Genomic DNA, 18834 nt, shown 5'->3' with positions numbered 1-18834 from the left:
AAAGCGTATTACTCTTTCTTGGTAATCTTACTGCAATTTTGGTAATCCTCCATCTTCCACAGACAAAAAGGAATAATAGTAGTAATAAAAGTGCTTTTATGAGTAGAATATAAAAAGCATTTATGACAAGTCAGAACACATTCATAGCAAACTCATTACTATTAGCAATTATTACTAACAAAATAATGTTCATCGAACGTGGAGTAGTTGGATGAAAGAAGTGTGACTAAGAACTAAACAGGTTCCTGTGGTGGCTAATGTTGGCGGCCAACCTGACACACCTGGAAGGAAGCTCAAAGGAGGGACTGCCTCCACCAGACCGGCCTGTGGGCATGTTTGTGGCGCTTTGTTGACTGCTGATTGAAGTGGGAGAGCCCAGCCCACTGTGTGTGGTGACACTCCTGGGCAGGTTCTGGGTGGTATGTGATAGGTGACTGTGAGCCTGGGGGCAGGCCGGTAAACAGCATCTCTCCGTGGCATCTGCTTCAGTTCCTGCCTCTAAGCTACGGGACCCCTCGGCAATGGACTGTGTGACCTGGGAGCTGGGAGCTGAAATGTGCCCTTTCAGGTTGCCTGGTATTTACCACAGCAACAGAAAAATCAAGCTCAACAGTTTTTCTCTTCATAGGCCAAACTAAAACCCGCCTGTTGATCTGACTCTTTTTTGAGAAGCTCACCTCCATGTTCTCTGGTGTGTTTTGTCTCCTGATCCTCACACCTAACACTTAACACATTAAACTCTCTTGAATAACTTAAACACGAACAACCTGTATTGAGTTTTTAGGTATGTTCCTCAGGAGGCTGGTACCAGTGAAATGCTGGCCTTGCAAGCTTGAGGACGGGAGCTCAAACCAGAATGCTGGGTAGTGACAGGCTATGCTCTTTTAATGCTGGCACCAGAGAAGCAGAGGCAGAAGGATCCCCTCTGCATGGCAGCCAGTCCGTTTAGCCTAAGTGGTGGATTCAGGTCAATGGAAATGCTGTCTCCAATGAGGGAGACAAGAGGTTCTGAGGATAACATGTGAGGTTGTCTTCTGGCCTCTACGTGAACTCATACCCACATATACCAGCAAACACAGACCACGCACAGGCATACGAGCATTAAAAAGATATCCGAAATCTAAGTGTATTCTTCTATTAAATAACTTAGAGCAGATGTAATAAGATGCCGTTTGAAGACCTCCAGTCAGCGTAGGCAACTTCACTGAGTATAAGCATGAATCTTTTCTGAAAGTCAGCAGTGTGCATGCATTTGCCTTTATGTAACTACTGGTGTGTTCCATCTCATTCTGCCTTGTTCATTATCTTAAGGGGAATTCACCTAAAACTTCTTAGTAAACTTTTATAAAGACATTTTATTAGGTTAAGGAAAAAAAGATTGAAGCAAAGACTGTTTCTATATCAACTGAGATAACACAGCTTTCTTGTTTGTTTTTGTTTTGTTTTTTTTTTTTTGAGACAGGGTTTCTCTGTATAATAGAGCCTTGGCTGTCCTGACTTGCTTTGTAGACCAGATGGCCTTAAACTCGCAGAGATCCGTCTGCTGGGATTACAACATCTTTGTATTTCTAGTGATACTCTACTTGATCACTTTATTCCCCAAGACACTTTATTCCACCCTGTAACCTTGGCTGGCTTGGAACTTGCCATGTTAAAGGTGTGTACCTTTAACATAACCCAGCATAATACATTTGTTTGTTATTGTTTATTTATTTTTGAGATGCAGCCCAGACTGGCTTTTAACTCTTGATGTTTCTTCCTCAGCTTCCACAGTGTGGGATTATACAGACAGGCACCACTTTTTAAAGCATAGCCTTTTCCTACTATTTTTAGTGTTAATCTTTTTTCTTTTTCTTAAAAAAGGTTATTTGTCTATTTTAAATATGTGAGTGCTCTATCTGTATGTACACCTGCATGCCATAAGAGGGCAAAAGATCCCAGTATAGAAAGTTGTGAGCCATCATGTGGTTGCTGGAAATTGAACCCAGGACCTCTGGAAGAGCAAACAGTGCTCTTAACTGCTGAGCCATATCCTCCCAGCCCCTTTAGTGTTAATCTTAATAGCTAATATTTAGAGTTTCATATGTGACAGATACTGTTCTCCTTGCATGCATTGCTTCTTAAATATTATAATAATGTAAAAAGATTATTTCATTTTTTTGAGACAGGTTCTCTTTCTATAGCTCTAGCTGGTCTGGAATTTGCTATATTGACAAGGCTGGCCTCAAAGTCATAGAGAGTGCCTGCCTCTGCCTCTCGCGTGCTGGGATTTCCATACAAGCCCACAGCCAGATGACTTTATTTTGCTGTGGTTAAATGTATACGTTTGTATCTGTGTGGGCATGTGCACTTGAGGGCAAGGACACAGGGAGGCCAGAACATGGCCCTGGACTCTCTGGATCTGGAGATGCAGGTGGCTGTGAGCTGACAAGGGTGCTGCGAACCAAACTCGGGCCCTGGGCCGGGTCCGTATGTGCTCTTAACCACTGAGGCATCTCTTTAGCCCCAATTATAATAATTTAATGGTAGAAAAATAGTTTTTTTTTTGAATGACAAATGAGAAAAGCTTACTGAGAGGAAAAGTAACAGTTCCCTGCAGCCAGGAAGGTACCCAAAAATGTGGGTGGCCCTACTGAAACTAATTTTATTTTTATTACATTGTGTGTGTATGTGTGTTGGTGCCAAAGCACATGTGTAGATGTCAGAGGACAACTATTGGGCGTGAATTTTCTCTTACCACCATGTGGGTTCTGGGGACTGAAAGCGGTCCATCAGGGCTGGAGGCCATCCTACCATCCAGAGAAACTCTTTTTGTTCCCATTTTATTGAAGAATAAGTCTGAGGCTCACAGAGGTTAAATAATTTGCTCAAGGTCATACAGTAGGTTAGCAGGAGGGCTGGGATCCTTAAACGACCTGTCTATGTGGTAAGCCTGAGACAGACACCATAGCCTGCGCTCTTCATCACTACAATTCAGAGAAAAATGAGCTGAGTGTCCATACCCCGAGCCGAGCCGGGGTCAACTAAGCACCATGCGCTTTATGAAACAGCTATGACATATAAAACTACACAAGCTACGCATATCCTAGACACCAAATTAATTTTTTGAAGCAAGTACATAAACTGGGAGTAGTGGCACACACCTGTAATCGCAGTACCGGAGAGACTGAGGCAAGACAATTCACAAGAATCTATTTTAAAAACTCACAAAACAACTCAAATAACAACATAAGAAAAAAAAACAAACCACAAAACAAGAAACAAGGAACCAAAAACCAAGAACAGAAAAAAAATGTGGACGTGTCTAGTTATCTACATACCAAATAAGCTTGTGTGCAGCTGTCCCTTCTAGCCTCAGCTACAAGAAGTTAGGACCTTCCGTGAAGCTGCCAGGAGGCTAACAGGTGCCTGGATGTGGGTCATGAGACGGAGGGTGAGGGGCAGCAGGAGGGAGGAAGACTGATGGCTTACACAGGAGCTTCAAGAGCTTGTAAACTTGACTCAGAACTCAGTGATGGTGACAGCTCAACTAGCAAATGTACATCATTTAGGGGGAAAAAAAATGGAACCAATTGACTATATGCTATAGTCAACTGCCTGCAGGAGAAACAGCATATACTATGCAAACCACCCATCCAGGAGGCTGGCTGGCTCCCAGCACTGGTGAAGCCTGCCCAAAGCCTCAGCTCTAGGACCTCAAAGCGCAACTACCTCTGGGCAGCAGGATCTCTTAACTCCTCCTACCAACTCTTCCCTCAAAATTAAATATTCCGATACCAAGATTAACGTTTACTGTGATGCTCCCCTCAGACAACATAAATAGAACCTTAGACTTCAGGAGGTGCCACTCACTAAGAGGACAAGCCATGCAAAAGTGTAGAAGAAATTGATTTAACTTAAAAATTTTAATCCCCCCCCTCCATCTTTCAACTGAAAGATCTAGGTCCCTTCCCCGCTCTGCCAGGCAGGGTTTGTTGGTGTGGCCGTGGCTGTCTTGGCGCTGGCTCTGCTGACCAGGCTGGAGATCTAGGTTTTTAAAAAGTCCTTTTATGAAAGAGGGTCATGGATGGGGATCCCAGGCTAGCTGCACGCACAATCCTCTTCTCTGTTTCCTAAATGCTGGCATTACAGGACTGTGCTGCCACTGTTGAGGGCTCTAGACTTTTACAGATGCTGGGTTACACTGTTTTATGAGAAAACCGACTCACGTGTCCAGAATGGTCAAAGGAGCACACAGTGGTCTTGCTGCAGTAAGACATTTTCAAGCCATTTTAGACACGTCAGGAACACCTCAGGAAGGCCTGCCCTCTAGGCTGTTATTTAGTGACATAACACTTTGACAGAGGACTAATTAGCTGATAACTATTAGCAATAGCTAACACCTTTAGAGAAGGGAAGGTGATGCTGGAGTGTCTGATCTTCAAATTATTTCATAAACTGAATCAAATGCAACCAAAAGATACACCTTTAAGGAGGCTCTTTAAATATAAGCATGGCCAGGTGGGCCGCTGTGAGTTTGAGGCCAACTGGATCTACACAGTGAGTAAGAGATGAGCTGGGGCTACACGCTGGAGACCTACCTCAAAAATAAGCAATTATGAATTTAAAAAGCACCTACTCCTCTCTATTTATTGGCCTGATCTAGTGTTAGAGAACACTCTACTTACTGCCCATGCACCTGTGTGTGTGTGTGTTTCTTTTTCTTTTCTGAGACAGGGTTTCTCTGTGCAGCTTTGGCTGTCCTGGACTCACTTTGTAGACCAGGCTGTCCTTGAACTCACAGAGATCCACCTAACTCCGCCTTCTTGAGTGCTGGGATCACAGGTGTGCACCAAGCCCAGCTCTGTGCAGCTGTGGAAACAAGTCCTGCAGTCACTAGGACCAGAGAGAGGGATTCAGTGGACAGTGACACCTTGATCAACTGTCAGGCAGGCAATTTCAGGGGATGGGTGTCAAACTCGAGTCCAATCAGTTCACCTAAGCAATCAATCTGATCACCTAAAAGTCCAATTTAAAAGAAACTAAGGCAACGCTGGCAAAAACAGCCTTGGCTTGTCCTGCTCAAGCCTTACTGCCTCTGCTTGTTTCTTGTTCTTGGGAAAAGCATTCCCCCTCCTCACTCTTCACATCATTAAGTTTTCTGTAAAGGGGATTAGGAAGGCACTTGCAGAAAATACTGCTTAATCAAGAGAGTGGAGATGGAAAACCATCTTGGCTTCTCAGCAGTGATTTGGCTGGCTGCCAGTAATATTGATTATTAAGAATCAAGCAGCCCTTTATTCTTCTAGACACATTTTGGTCTGATTTGATGCTAGTGATAAGAGTACAACAGCAGCTACTTTATGTTTTTGTGAGGCAAAGTGGTACCAGTGATTTAGGCTCAGTATTTGGAGAGGGTATCTTGACTCAGAAGCACTGAGGTCAAAGCTTTCTCTGATAAACCAGGACACCAACAAGGGGTCACTTGTCACTCATAAGTAATGGTGCTATAAAAACATTCATTTTTCTCCTATGGGCATGGCCATATGTCATTTTCTATTACGGTCATATACAGAGAACAGGCATCTTATTTGTAGGATATGTTAGTGTACACAGACACTTAACCTATAAGCAACATCTCTGGGACAGAAATTCTTCCCTTACAGCTAGCTGCCAGAGACAGCCTGCTCCCCTCTTTACCTCTTTACCTGTTTATGAGGACCCCTGAGTATGTGTGCCTTAGCACCTTCACAAGCCGTCCTCATTGCTTCCAGCGATGGCGTGCCCAGCAGATCTGTGATCAGATCCAACTGTAAGGGAACATGAAATACAGGTTGACAGTAGCTCACAGAAACAACTTTTCATTACACTTAAGTTGAAGCCTTAGAAATGAGTGCCACACTGGGTGTGGTAGTGCAGGCCTGTAGTCCCAGCACTCGGGAAGGCAGATCTCTGTGAGATGGAGGAAAGCCTAGTCTACAAAGTGAGTCCAGGACAGCCAGGGCTACACAGAGAAACCCTGTCTTAAAATCCTCCCCCAAAAGGAATGAGTGATACCTTTTTTTTTTTTTTTTTTTTAAACCTTAGAACCACAAAACTTTCAAGTAAGCTCTGATAAGGGCCCTTTTACTTTAAGGCCTTTTTTAAAAAATCAGGTCAGGTGGTACATACCTGTAATTCTACCGCTTCGGGGCTAGGGTGGGAGGATTGTGAATGAGGCCAGTCGACTACATTCTATGGAATATGTAGTGTTCTAACACTTCCGAATCCTACCTGAATGCCCCACTGCTTTACAACTACAGCATTTATAATCTCTGCAGACAGTGGCTAATGGCTATTTTCAAACAGTTAATGAACTGATTTCAAAGGGATTCAAGCTCTTGAAGAGGCTAAACTACACATCAAATATAAGAAGCACCCGAAGAATTCACGCCTGAAATAAAAGCTAAGCACTCAGTGTTTAGACTGGCACACAGCCTTTACTGTAGAAACCTTACACCAGCAGGAACATGTGCAACAATCAAGCCCACACCTATCCATCAGCTGTAGGAGCCGGGTCTGTGGCCATGCTTCAGTGCATGCGGTCAACGCTTTCTCTACTAGGCTCCTAACTGGCAGAATGAACCTTTGCAATCTCCAACTTCACAACTTTCTGGCTTTTGAGTGAACCTAATTGACAAAAGTCAATTATGACAGTCTAATGAATAAACTCAAGATGAGTGCAAGATGATTTTCCATTCAAATCTATCGCAGGATTAAAAGCAAATAGAGCCATAAAGCAAAATCGCACCTGCTGAATGGGACTCTGTGCCTGAAACAATATTCTCCGGCCCAGTAGCTCTGCAAAGATGCACCCGACAGACCAGATGTCAATAGCGTTGCTATAATGACGGCTGCCCATCAGGATCTCTGGAGCCCGGTAATACTGAGTAACGACTTCCTGAGTCATATGACGGGATTCATCTAATTCTTCCACTCTGGCCAATCCAAAATCACAAATCTAAATAGAAAAGACAGTTAGGACATTATTATCAAGTAGACATCTACCTTCTTTTGTTCATTTTTGAGACAGCATTGCCTTAAGCTTGCTTTGTGGCTGAGGATGGCCTTGAACATTTGGAGCCTTCTGTCCTGTACTTCCCAAGTGCTGGGATCTTAGGCAGGTGCACCATGCCCAGTGTTCTGTTTAGATTTTGTCAGCTTGACACAAACGCAGACATATCTGAGAAGAGGGAAACTCGACTGAGAAAGTAGGCCCGTGAGATTGGTCTGTTGGTTGACGGTCCATGTGGAAGGGTGTCATCCAGGGTGGGCCATGCCATCCCCAGGCAGATAGGCAAGACACCAGCCCTCCTCCATGGCATCTGCTTCAGGTCTTGCCTCCAGGTTCCTGCCTGGGGCTTCTGCCTTGCTTCTGAGCTTTAATAGACTGTAATCCTGAACATGTAAACCAAATTAACCCCATCCTCCCCAAGCTGCTTTTTGTCATGGTCTTTATCATATCGTAATAACGAAATCAAATGTTGGTATAATGTTCTTGTGGAATGTGTACAACATACCCTTGTTCATTCCAATGCTGATTTCTCCCCCCACTATCTGGTTTCAATCTGGACATTGCACTGTGATGCATATTCTAAGCATCACCTGTCTCAAGTTTGTGTGCCATTTGTTCTCTGTTTATAAGTTTACAAGTTTGTGTAAACAACCAGCCACAATGCTGAGCAATGGAGAGGAGAGGGTGGGACATCCTGGTCTAGGGTGGGAGGATGAGGAAGGAAGCAGGAGAGGAGAGAAGAATAGGCAGGAGAGGTCTTGGAACCATGTGGAGAGATGGGACCGGATCAGGACCTAAGAAATGACTAAAAGCAAGTAGAATGGGTGGAATCTGAATGGTAGGAAACTATGCTGGCTTGGAGGTTTAGGATGGAGTAACTATTGCCCAGCACTAGGTTAACTAAATAAATGCTCTAGGTTAACTAAATAAATCCCAGTCTCTGTGTGGTGATTTGGGCATACGGCTGGTTTAGGACTACCCGCTGTCTAACTAAAAGATAAATAAAAGTAAATATTAATACCCACAACAGTCAAAGTAAATATTAATACCCACAACAGTCAAACCAAAAGACTAATCCAGACATGTACATTTAAAAAAAAGCAGCAGCAAAGAAATGCACATCACACACACACACAACCTTGATAGACTACTCATAAACTTTAAAAGTGTTCGCACCAAGCTCAGCCCAAATGCTCTCTTTTTGACTTAACCACTACACACGTGAACTCAGAGCAGCTATTGTCACATGCAGAAGACCTAAACTACATTAAACCGCTCAACAGAGGAGGGACTCATGAGGATGTATACTCAGAAAGGGCATTTCCTTCAGTTGCTGTTCATATAGCTACAGGTTACCACAGCACTAAAGATGATTTGGAAAATGGACTTCAGGTAATTAAAAGCACAGGCATGACAGGATCAACATAAAACTCCCCTGAAGGTTTCCAGCCAAAACACAAGTAAGAACTGGCTTAAACTCTCACAGAACTGATTAGGTATAAACAGGACAAAAAAATTCCTAATTATAAGATCTTAAAAATATTTTTTAACTAAGATGAGTTATGGGGATCCGGGTTTGGTCTTGGTCTACATAGTGAATTTCAGGCCTGTAAAGACTACACAGTGAGACTTTGCCTCCAAAGTAAATACAGTTTCCAGATCACAAGCCCTGTTGAAACATTAAGAAGCAGCAGAAGGAGGAACTCAAGTCATGCAGAAGGGACAACGGGGAAGACTCTGGGGCAATTGATTTTTCTTTAGAAAGAAGAATGAACTGTTATCAGCGACTTTCAGGGAAAACAAAAATAGCAAGTGCTTTACCCGCTGGGGTTAAATCAGGGACGGGCTCTTTGTGGATCTAATGAAGAACTTTCATTGACAGGCAGCACAGCCCACCAGCTTTTAAGGAAAATCGATCCACAGCTCAAAGAAAGCACTTAAAATAAGACAAACTTATTAATATATTTGACTTTAATATTTATTTAATGCCAACACTATGTAACACTAACAGTCTTCCTACTTTGTAAGTAGGCAACACTGAGAAGTTAGTTCTTTCCCGTTTTAACAGACCAATTGAAATGCTATGAATAATTGCTGCAGACTAGAGCACTGTATGAATTGGCCACTAGGGAAGTGAACTTATATTAGCTTACAGGAAGGTGTAATTCTAAGCCTTTGTTTCATATTCTCATTCTCTCTCTGTTGTTTGAGATAGGGTTTCCCTGTGTAGCCTTGGCTATCCTGAAACTCACTTTGTAGACCAGGCTGACCTTGAACTCAGAGAATCCACTCGTCTCTGCCTTCTGAGTGTTGGGAGTTAAAGGTATGTGCCACCACTGCCCAGCTTCTATTTTTCTTTTAAGAAATATTAAATTTTCTGTGTATGTATGTGCCCCAAATGTATACAGGACCCCATGGAGATCAGATGAGGCACGAGATCCTCTGAAACTAGAGTTATAAGCTTTCTTAACCACTGAGCCCACTCTCTAGGTCCTATCTGTAATTCCTATGAGGAGGAAAATTATGATGCACCTTCCACTGGTCGGGAGTTTGGAAAATATATTTGTGCCTTGGAGGGTTAATTACTGCCTGGCACAGGGGTCCACACCTGTAAGCCCAGCACTCAGGGGGCAGAGACAGGCGCATTGCAGCGAGCTGGAGACCAATCAGGTCTACAAAGCAAGTCCAGGACAGCCAAGGCTATACAGAGAAACCCTGTCTCGAAAAACAAAAACAAACAAACAACCCAAACAAACATTAAAAAGAGAGAGAGAGAGACAGAGACAGAGAGAGAGAGAGATGCATACTGTAGATTTTGCTATTATTGAATCTCTTTTAACTCTCAAAGGAAAATGACAAGTAGGAGCCAGAAAAAGTAGTAAAAAGGAAGTTGAGATTTGGGGGAGACTTGTTTTAGGTGTTTTTTTTTTGTTTTGTTTTGTTTTTTAACCTTCTGCCTTTATTTTTGAAATACTGGGTTCCCATCACACAAAAACACGAGCAGCTTTGTCATATTTTGCAACATGGTCTCATCCTGTTGCCTCGACTGAGATTTGGGAATTATTAAACGTAAATTTATTCTGTGGGGAGGGCTTGACTATTATGTTGGAGAAATGCGTCCACCGGGCGCACATGCCCTGTGCCGGCACTGCACCTGACTTGTAAGCCCGCCCGCGCTGCCTTCTGCCCCTGCAGCGCAACAGCGTATGTACAGCCATGCTAGCGCACAAGCGCAGGCGGATCCCTAAGCCACCCCTCGCTGTCACAGCAGCAGACATTTCCAGTCTACGCCTCCTGATAAACAATGTGAGAGGATCCGAGTTTCTGAAAGGTTGGCTGCCATTCTCTTTAGTGACATCCTAATTCTCATTCCAGGCGGGGAGGTGGCGGCCTTCACCTTAATCCCAGCACTTTGGAGGGCAGAGGCAGGCAGATCTCTGTTAGTTCAAGGCCAGCCTGGTCTACAAAGCAAGTCCAGGACAGCCAAAGCTCTACAGAGAAACCCTGTCTTGAAAACAAAAACAAACAAACAAAAAAAGATGCTCGAGTCAGACATTTGATTTTTCCCAGCTATTAAATAACTGAAAAGCTACCTTCAGAACACAGTTGCTGTTCACAAGTAGATTCCCTGGCTTAATGTCTCGATGTAAAATGCCAGCTGAATGGAGATATTTCAAACCTGAAACAAAGACATTTAATTGCAGATATTTAATTCCTTTTACTTTATTGATGATCATGAAAAATCTTAAATGAAAAAAAAAAAAAACCCAGAAGACTTAAAATCATTCCTAAACAAAGGCTAAATAGTATTATGAAAAGCTTGGCTCAGTCCCCTTCAAAACACTGTAATTTCGTTGCAGTAAAATGTCACAAGGTTTACACAAGCCGAAGACAATGTCTATAATTTAAAAGATTACATAGCTTGCAGCATAGGTAAATCTGTCAGGCCCATGAGCTAAGACTACCATGCCAGTACCCTTGAACTGCCTCTTGGCGTGGCTACTGGATGGAGTTCTGCTACTGATACTCCCCGACCTGTGACTCTGAACCTGCTCCAACAAAGACGTTTCCATTAACCTGCGGGAGGCCTTTCCTAGGATAAGCATTTCAGTGACAGGACAAAACTCAGGGACCTGCCCACATCTGCCAGCAGCACTTGCCACCACGGACAGCCCAGAGGGCACTTAATCATCTCAAAACATTTGTGACATCTGAAGACTGGTCTTCGGGACCACTGTAAGTCACAATCTTATGCGGACTCCTTTTAAAAATACAGTGTAGTAAAAATATTCCGCACAACTGTAAATGAGCCAAGAATGTTTTCCACTTCTTCCTACCACAGAATATTTACAGATCTACCACTGGCGACCTTGTTTACTGCAATAATGTTGCTTATATTGTCTTGATCCTCAGAAGATGTGGATTTTCAATTTCTTCGTAGATTTAATTCTATGAATACTGTGGAAATAAATGTATTTCACCAGACAAGAAAGCGGTTTCAGCTTTAAATAATTCTCCGTTTGCCATGGTAGCACTCTGGACACAGCTGAAGGCTAGAGGAGGAATTAATCATATTGGCCTAGATTGCTTCTCAGTCAGGTCTATTCTCTTCACAGACAGTCAGAGGTTACCTAGTTGCTGTCTCTGCTGGCCTTCTCCTAACCTTGGTTCTCCTTCTGCTCTGAACTTTAAGAGTCATTTTGAGTTGAGGGGGACTCAGCTATCTATGGAAGGCAATATTTGGACAAGCCTACCAATTATTGAAGGATGGATGTCTTCCATAGAAGACAGTCACTTTTTAATTTAGTTATCTGATGCCACACTCTGTGAAGAGCTAAAGACAGTGCAATTTTGTGGCAAACCACTGTTTACCTGCCTTCCCAGATTAATTCACTTGACTGCCTTCTGCGCCCTAATGAAAATTTAAAAAAAAATCTGGTCACTTTAAAAGCCTCTTGTTGACAAAAAAGATATGACTAACATGCTCAAGGATCCGTGACTTTAATACCTAGCACCTCTAACCCCCATGCCTCTTAACATCAAACACAAAAATAGTAAAAACAAACAAACGAAAGCCCAACTTTGGTTCAAACAAAAAGGTCTTTGGGGGGAAAAGGCTTGGGAGGCCAGGATAAAGTTCAAACGACTAACTTATACCACCACATTGTCTTTTTCTTGATAAAAAGAAATCTTACCTCGCAAAATCTGATAAAGAAAAACTTTGACATGGTCTGAGCTGAGTGGCTGAGGAGAGACGATAATTTTATGTAGGTCACTCTGCATCAATTCTGTGACAACATATCTTCAAATTGTAAGTTAAGGAGATGTCAGCGAGCTGGTCCCCAACCCCCCTCAGTGTCGTCAGAGTTAAAGACTAACTTCTGTTCTCAAGACTGGGAAGCTTGCAGACAGCTAGCTTCTAGACAGCAAGATAAAGGGGAGAATTTCACTGAGTTACTACGGGATTAAACAGTGCCTAAATTAAAAGAATTTACATGTTTAAGAGCTGAAGTAAACAGCCTCATGATCTTACAATTACCACACACAAGAGGAAAATAAAAGTAAATACTTAAAAACAAAAAAGCAGGCCACAGCAAAGTATGAAGATCTGTTAGTCTCAAGGTTTTGGTGAGTAACCAGAGTGTCCTTTAAATTCAAAAGGGGATTGGTTATCCCAAAATCTTAAACTACTAGCAATAGCAATCGCCATCCATCCATCAACTGTAGCTGGAGTACTTTACAAAGTACAGTACTGGCCAAGGCACACAACTTGGTTAATTCAAACCCAGGCTTCCGATTCAGAGCAATGTAACCTCCCACTTGGTTAACTTGGCATGATTACGAAGCCTGTTGCTGAGTGGCAAACTTGGAGTGCTCTGCATGCCGACGTGGTCTCAGGTTTTTGTTCAACTGACACATGGCAGGTGATCAAGAGCCGGGGACCGGAGAGCCACAGGGAGCTGGAATTCAGAATTTCTACCAGACACATGTCACAGACATTGAGAAATCCCTTTTTTGCTATATTTACACAAGAATAATAGGCTTATATTTTACCTGGTGTGTAGTTAAAAACTGCAACTTTTCTTTAGATAATCTTCACATACAGCTTTTAAAGCGATCAAGAAAAAACAAAATGGAAGTGGGGGAGAATCTGTGCTGACACATGACACACAGTTGAGAACTGCCCCCTTCTAGAGCTGCCTTCACCTGGCCAGGGGACACTGGGGGCTTTCCCGCTCTCACTGGCTGCTATCTCTGGCTCTTCAGTCCCTTTGCCTCTCTTCCCCTCTAAATGTTTCAACATTCCAGGCTTGGTCCTCAGCCCTTTTCTTTATCACATCCAAGCTACTCCTTTCCTTCACACCAGCAAACACAAACCTTCAGCCATCCTTGGTATCTCTCGCCCTCTTCCCACGAGAAAGCCCTGCTGGAATTTCCTGAGGTTAGCTACATTAGGCCTCTTCTGCTGCCATCACCCTGAATCGAGACCCAGATCCCTCACACAGCAGCCAGCACAAACTGTTTGTTTTCATGTACATGCTGGCACTCAGTTTACCGCACAGAAACTACCATGTCTGTTTCTGTTAGAGAACTCAAGCCCTCTCAGTAACCAGGCCTTCAGCAGAGAGGGCCGCAAGCTCGCTGGACTCCAGTGCTACCTTGCTAGGAGGTAGTGTGAGGAGTCATGGCTTAAAATCTTTTTTTGCTTCCAGAGTAATGGGGTTAACCACACCGGTGGCTTGAAGAGTGATATTAACCGAGCCCTATTCTACGCAGAGGACAACCACTGTCAAGCAGCCTGTTCCACATGCTCTCCTGACTGCGTCTGGAGAGTGCACATGATAGAAAGAGGGAAGCAAAAAGAAATGCTTAGCATAGAAGAGAATCAAGAGACTTAATAACCAAGTACAGATATGTGGGTTCCATTTAGAGCTTGGTTCAAAGAGAGGAGGCAATCACAGTAGATTGGCAGTAGAAACAAACTGATGTTGTGAGATGCCCTAATGGCGCAGACATTATGTTCTGATGAGGGTCCTCATCAGAAACGCATACTTAAGCATGTACAGGTTAAATAATGTGATGCTTGGAATCTACTTTAAAATACTTCAGCCCTCCCCTAAGGGGTGGGGCAGAAATAGACAACTGGAAAAAAAAAGATTAATTGTTGAAACTGAGCAATCCAGGAGTTACATTATCTCTACTTTTGGTGTATTTTTGAAGTTTTTTTAGATTTTTTTTCCCCTGAAAACAAAAGCAAAGCAAAAAAACAAAAACAAAACAAAACAACAACAAAAACAAATGTTCTTTGCCAAAATGAAAGATGAGCACTAACTAGGGCACTCCTCTTTGAACTAAGCCACCTTTTCTTCCTTTTAAGACAGTGGCCTTGGATTCAGCGTGTAATAGACAACCTTGAACTTCTACCTTCTAAGCATTGGGAGTACAGGTTTATGCCACTACACCCACTTCCAGAATTTTCATCTAATTAATCCATCACTGTTGAAAATCTAAGTTATCTGGGCTGGAGAGATGGCTCAGCAGTTAAGAGCATTGACTGCTCTTCCAGAGGACCTGGGTTCAATTCCCAGCACTCACATGGCAGATCACAACTGTCTGTAACTCCTGTTTCAGGTATGCAGGAAAAACACATAGAATAAAATTAAAAAAGAAAATCTAAGTTATCTTTACATTTTTTTGCTATTTTAAACAACCTTGAAATAAACATTATATACAGCTTTATGTGAATCTGATCGATTTCAAGCAGATTAGGGTACATCATTTTGAAGTTTAAAATACAACGAACAATCACACTATTCAGATCTTTTCTATTCCGTGCTTTTTACCTATTCATCTTCTATGCTGTGTCACGAGCTGCTCTTGAAGCTTATGTTCCTGCTATCAAAGGGCACCTCAATTATGTGTGGATCTCAGGTGAATTCGTTTTCCCAGAAAAGAGTCATCTTAGAAACACAGGCTGGGCTGCCAGGGTCCTGTGTGAGTGAGGCGAGGAATCAGACAGACGAGCATGCTGTGTCCAGGAAACAATCTTGTTCTCTCCTGCCGCCTAGAAGATGATGTAGTGTCCTGCTCCTTCCCCCACAGGCCTGTAATCAGTCCTTTGTGACTCATCTGCATCCCTGCTTTCTGAGGAGACACCTGATGCCTCCAGTTCTGAGCCTTTTTTTTTACATCCCATAAGAATCAACCTGTTTTGTGTTCTCACTAGAGCCAGCTTAGGTTTCTGCTCTTAGTCTGAACTTTTAATCATTTGCTAACATTTCAGTATGGCTGAAGTAAAAAATAATAGCCAACAGTTTCAGGTTGAAAACCATTTACATGTTTACTGGTCACAAGTCTGTGTGAGAGCCAATCTTGTCTTTTCCTAATTTTTCTCATAGGATCTCACACAACCCAGGCCGGCCCAATTCCATAGCTGATGGCGACCTTGGGTTCTGGTGTCCCAAACTCAGATTTTGCCTGCAGTAAACACTTTACCCTGAGCAAAAAAAAAAAAAAAAAAAAAAAAAAAATTTGGGGGGGGGCAGGCTCTCATGTCTCAAAAAGAAGAGCCCTCAACTCCCTATGAAGCGGAGGATGGAGGATGACCTTAAATTCCTGTTTTTGCCTCCATATCCTCAGTGCTGGGTAGAGGTGAGCACCATGCCTTGTCCATGGGAAGGGGCTTATACACACTAGGTGTGCTGGCTGCTTCACGTGAATTGTGGCACGAGCTTCTGAGAGGAGAGCCTCAATGGAGAAAATGCCATCGTGAGATCCGGCTGCAGCCAAGTCTGTAGGGCATCTTCCTAATTAGTGATTGATATATGTGGGTGGGGTGAGCCCACACTGGTGGCCCTAGGCTCTATAAGAAACCAGGCTGAGCAAGCCATGAGGAGCAAGCCAAGAAACAGCCCACCTCTGTGGCTTCTCCATCTGCTCCTGCCTCCAGGTTCCTGCCATGTTTGAGTTCATTCGTGAATTCCTCCCATGATGAACAGTGATGTGGAAGTGTGTAAGTCAAATAAGCCCTTTCCTCCCCACCTTGTTTCTCATCTTGGTATTTGACCACAGCAATACTAATCCTAAGACACTAGACAAAAACTCTTGCAGCTCAGCCACACAGCCAGCCCCTTTGCTATATTTTCACTTGTAAAGCTGCTTTCTATATTAAGGACATTAACCTTTGTGAATATACTAATTAATAAAAAATATTAATCACGGGACAGAAAGAGAAAAACACTGTAACTTTGCGCCAGGTTAAGCAGACACACAGAATTTTGAGACAAGGCCTCACTGTATGTAGTCCAGGCTTGCCTCCAACTTTCCTCCTGCTTCAGCCTCCCCTGTGCTGGGGTTACAAGGGTGTGTACCACAGCTCCGGGCTTCAGTCCCTAAGCAGTGCTGGATCACTAAACTCAAGGTATCAATTAAAGGATCAGTACATAGAGGAACCTGCCCAGATACCATTACTGTGTTGCAATGGTTTTAATGTTGGTGTTCCCCAAAATCTCCCATGCTGAAATCCTAACCCCAGAATACTGGAAGGGAGGGTCTTTGGGAGGTGATTAAGGTGAGGGCAGAGCCCTCATGAATGGGATCAGTGTCCCCATAAAAGAGGCCCTAGGGAGCTTATTAGTTGTTAGCAATGTAATCAGTTACAGTGAAGAAAAGACTCTGCAGCAGGAAGAAGGCCCTGGTCAGGCATTAAATCCATCAGGTGTATCTTAACTCTGAATTCCAATCTCTAGAACAGATTACTGCTTTTTATAAGCTATGCAGATTTCGGTATTCCTTATAGTGGCCCAAATGAAGTAGGACAGTTGTCAAGCTGAGGTTTTATTCAGGGAAAACAAGTCCTAAAGAAAGGATACACTGAAGCACTTATCTTTGTGGGATGTCTGCCATGTCTGCCGACTTTACTCACAGCTTCCTTCTCCAGCCCTGAGCACTCTTTTCTTGCCTAGGCGCCATCTATTTTGCCATCTGAACTACAGGACTGGCAGTCCAGCTGTGATAACAGGAACTTCAGCGTTGGTGTGACATGGTGTGCATGCAAGCAGAAGGGCAACAGCTTCATCTTCACGTTACCAGGGTGAAGGCATGGTGCCAGCACTTAGTAAATTTTCCATGAACTTAGAAAAGGAACAAACTGATACAAAAGCCAGAACAGAGAACAAGTGGGAAGGGCATTGCGTGACCACATTTTCCCAGAAAGGAGAGAAAGGAAGACACTGCTGGACCACAATCAGTTCTGCGTATTGGTGTGAAGGAGTGTCAAGTTCGTGCAGGTACTCATGGGAGCCAGAAGAGGGCAATCAGATCCCAGGGCTGGAGTTCCAAGCAACTGAACTATCAGATGCAGGTGCTCTAAACTGAACCCAGGTGCTCTTGGAGAGCAGGAAGCACCCTTGCTGAGCCATCTCTCCAGCCACAACAGATACTACATAACTAATACTCCTTATGAAAAATTTATGACACCTCATTCAGCATGACAGACCTGAGGTCAAGAGGAAGCTCACACTTAGTAGATTTGGATAAACCAGAATATTTGGCAACAAGAATTTCACACTGCCAACGATGACTTTAAACAAGTCTTCCAAACCATAATTTCATGTGCACAAGTCCTCACAAAGCATAAACCAGCAGGCACTTCTGCTAAACCCAAGCAGCTACATCACTCGGTCCCGGTCTTCAGGATCTGGGAACCTGAAGACCCTTCGAGCCAAGCTTCTAAGATGTTTAAGGAGGAATTAAAACAAATGCCTTGTTCATAAGATGACGGGCTGGGCAAATTCTAGCTAAGTAGAAATCTAGGCAAAATAACACAGTGCTCCTGTTGACTTCTGCGCTTTTCTGGTCACTTTGTGAAATGTCCTTACTCCCTTCAATTGCTTCCGAATGTCTAACACTGAAAAGCTTAAGATGAGGTTTTTAAAAATTATTAAAACAACAGAAAATGAATTTTTCTTGCTTTATGTTTAGCATAGTACATTCTAAAGAGAAACATATCTTTAGTGTATGAAGGGGGCATTCTTAAAAAAAAAAAATCAGACAAAACAATCCAACCACCAGGACAATGTTTAAATTTTTCCTTGGAAAACACAATTCCTGATTTTGAAAATTTAGCATTATACCTGCAAAAATCCAGAGGTAACACATACTTCGTTATGATAAGGTTTCTACTTTGCTCCAGCAAAATCCTCTGAAGTCTCAATCCCCAGCATAATGTTTCCCAGATGTCTAAACTAGTTGCCATGCCAACTAAAGGAGCTTAAATTAAATGAGGGCCTGAAAAGGCACCTGCATCACTCCAGGTCTGCTGCACATTAAATAAAGCTCTCTTGACAGGGCCTCAGAGGTGCCATTAACTTGAACAGCATCTATCTGATTATTGTTTGAGTAATCTAATGAGGAGCTCCACACAAGAGTAAAAACAGGGTGCTATTACCCTCTCATGGTCCTCCTAAATGGGACAGCCTCTCTGACAGCTGGTGTACCTACTGTCAATGACTTTGCTATGGTCTTTTAAGTTATCATCGGGCAAAGATGACCTGCAAACCAGAGCTTAGGCTTCCAGGAGACTATTAGCAAATTAACCATTTCCTAGATTAAAACCTGTCCTTAAAAATAAGATCATTTAAAACACTGTGCGTGGTGCACCAACCTCAGAGTGATTTGAACAGCCCTGCTATAAAATAAATTGCTGCTGATTGCAGCAATTAGTTAAGTAGTTCCATGAAATATGAATTTCAAAATGTACTGATTTGCTTCAGAAAAACGAATGACGCGAATGAACAATG

General features: G+C 43.0%; 1 protein-coding gene across 1 annotated transcript in view; it reads right to left on the bottom strand.

Moving 5' to 3' along the window:
* Positions 1 to 18834, bottom strand: part of Nlk (nemo like kinase) — a 126601-nt gene that overhangs the window by 9781 nt on the left and 97986 nt on the right. Inside the window, exons 4-7 of the mRNA XM_060387195.1 lie at positions 12229 to 12335; positions 10627 to 10712; positions 6770 to 6979; positions 5688 to 5789 (exon numbers count right to left, since the gene is read on the bottom strand). Coding sequence (XP_060243178.1) covers positions 5688 to 5789; positions 6770 to 6979; positions 10627 to 10712; positions 12229 to 12335 — 505 coding nt within the window. The remainder of the gene's footprint in view (positions 1 to 5687; positions 5790 to 6769; positions 6980 to 10626; positions 10713 to 12228; positions 12336 to 18834) is intronic.

The sequence above is a fragment of the Meriones unguiculatus genome, chromosome 7, assembly GCF_030254825.1.
Source record: "Meriones unguiculatus strain TT.TT164.6M chromosome 7, Bangor_MerUng_6.1, whole genome shotgun sequence".
Classification (NCBI taxonomy): Eukaryota; Metazoa; Chordata; class Mammalia; order Rodentia; family Muridae; genus Meriones; species Meriones unguiculatus.
The sequence above is the reverse complement of the archived record's forward strand: the minus strand, read 5'-3'. Positions and strand labels throughout refer to the sequence as shown.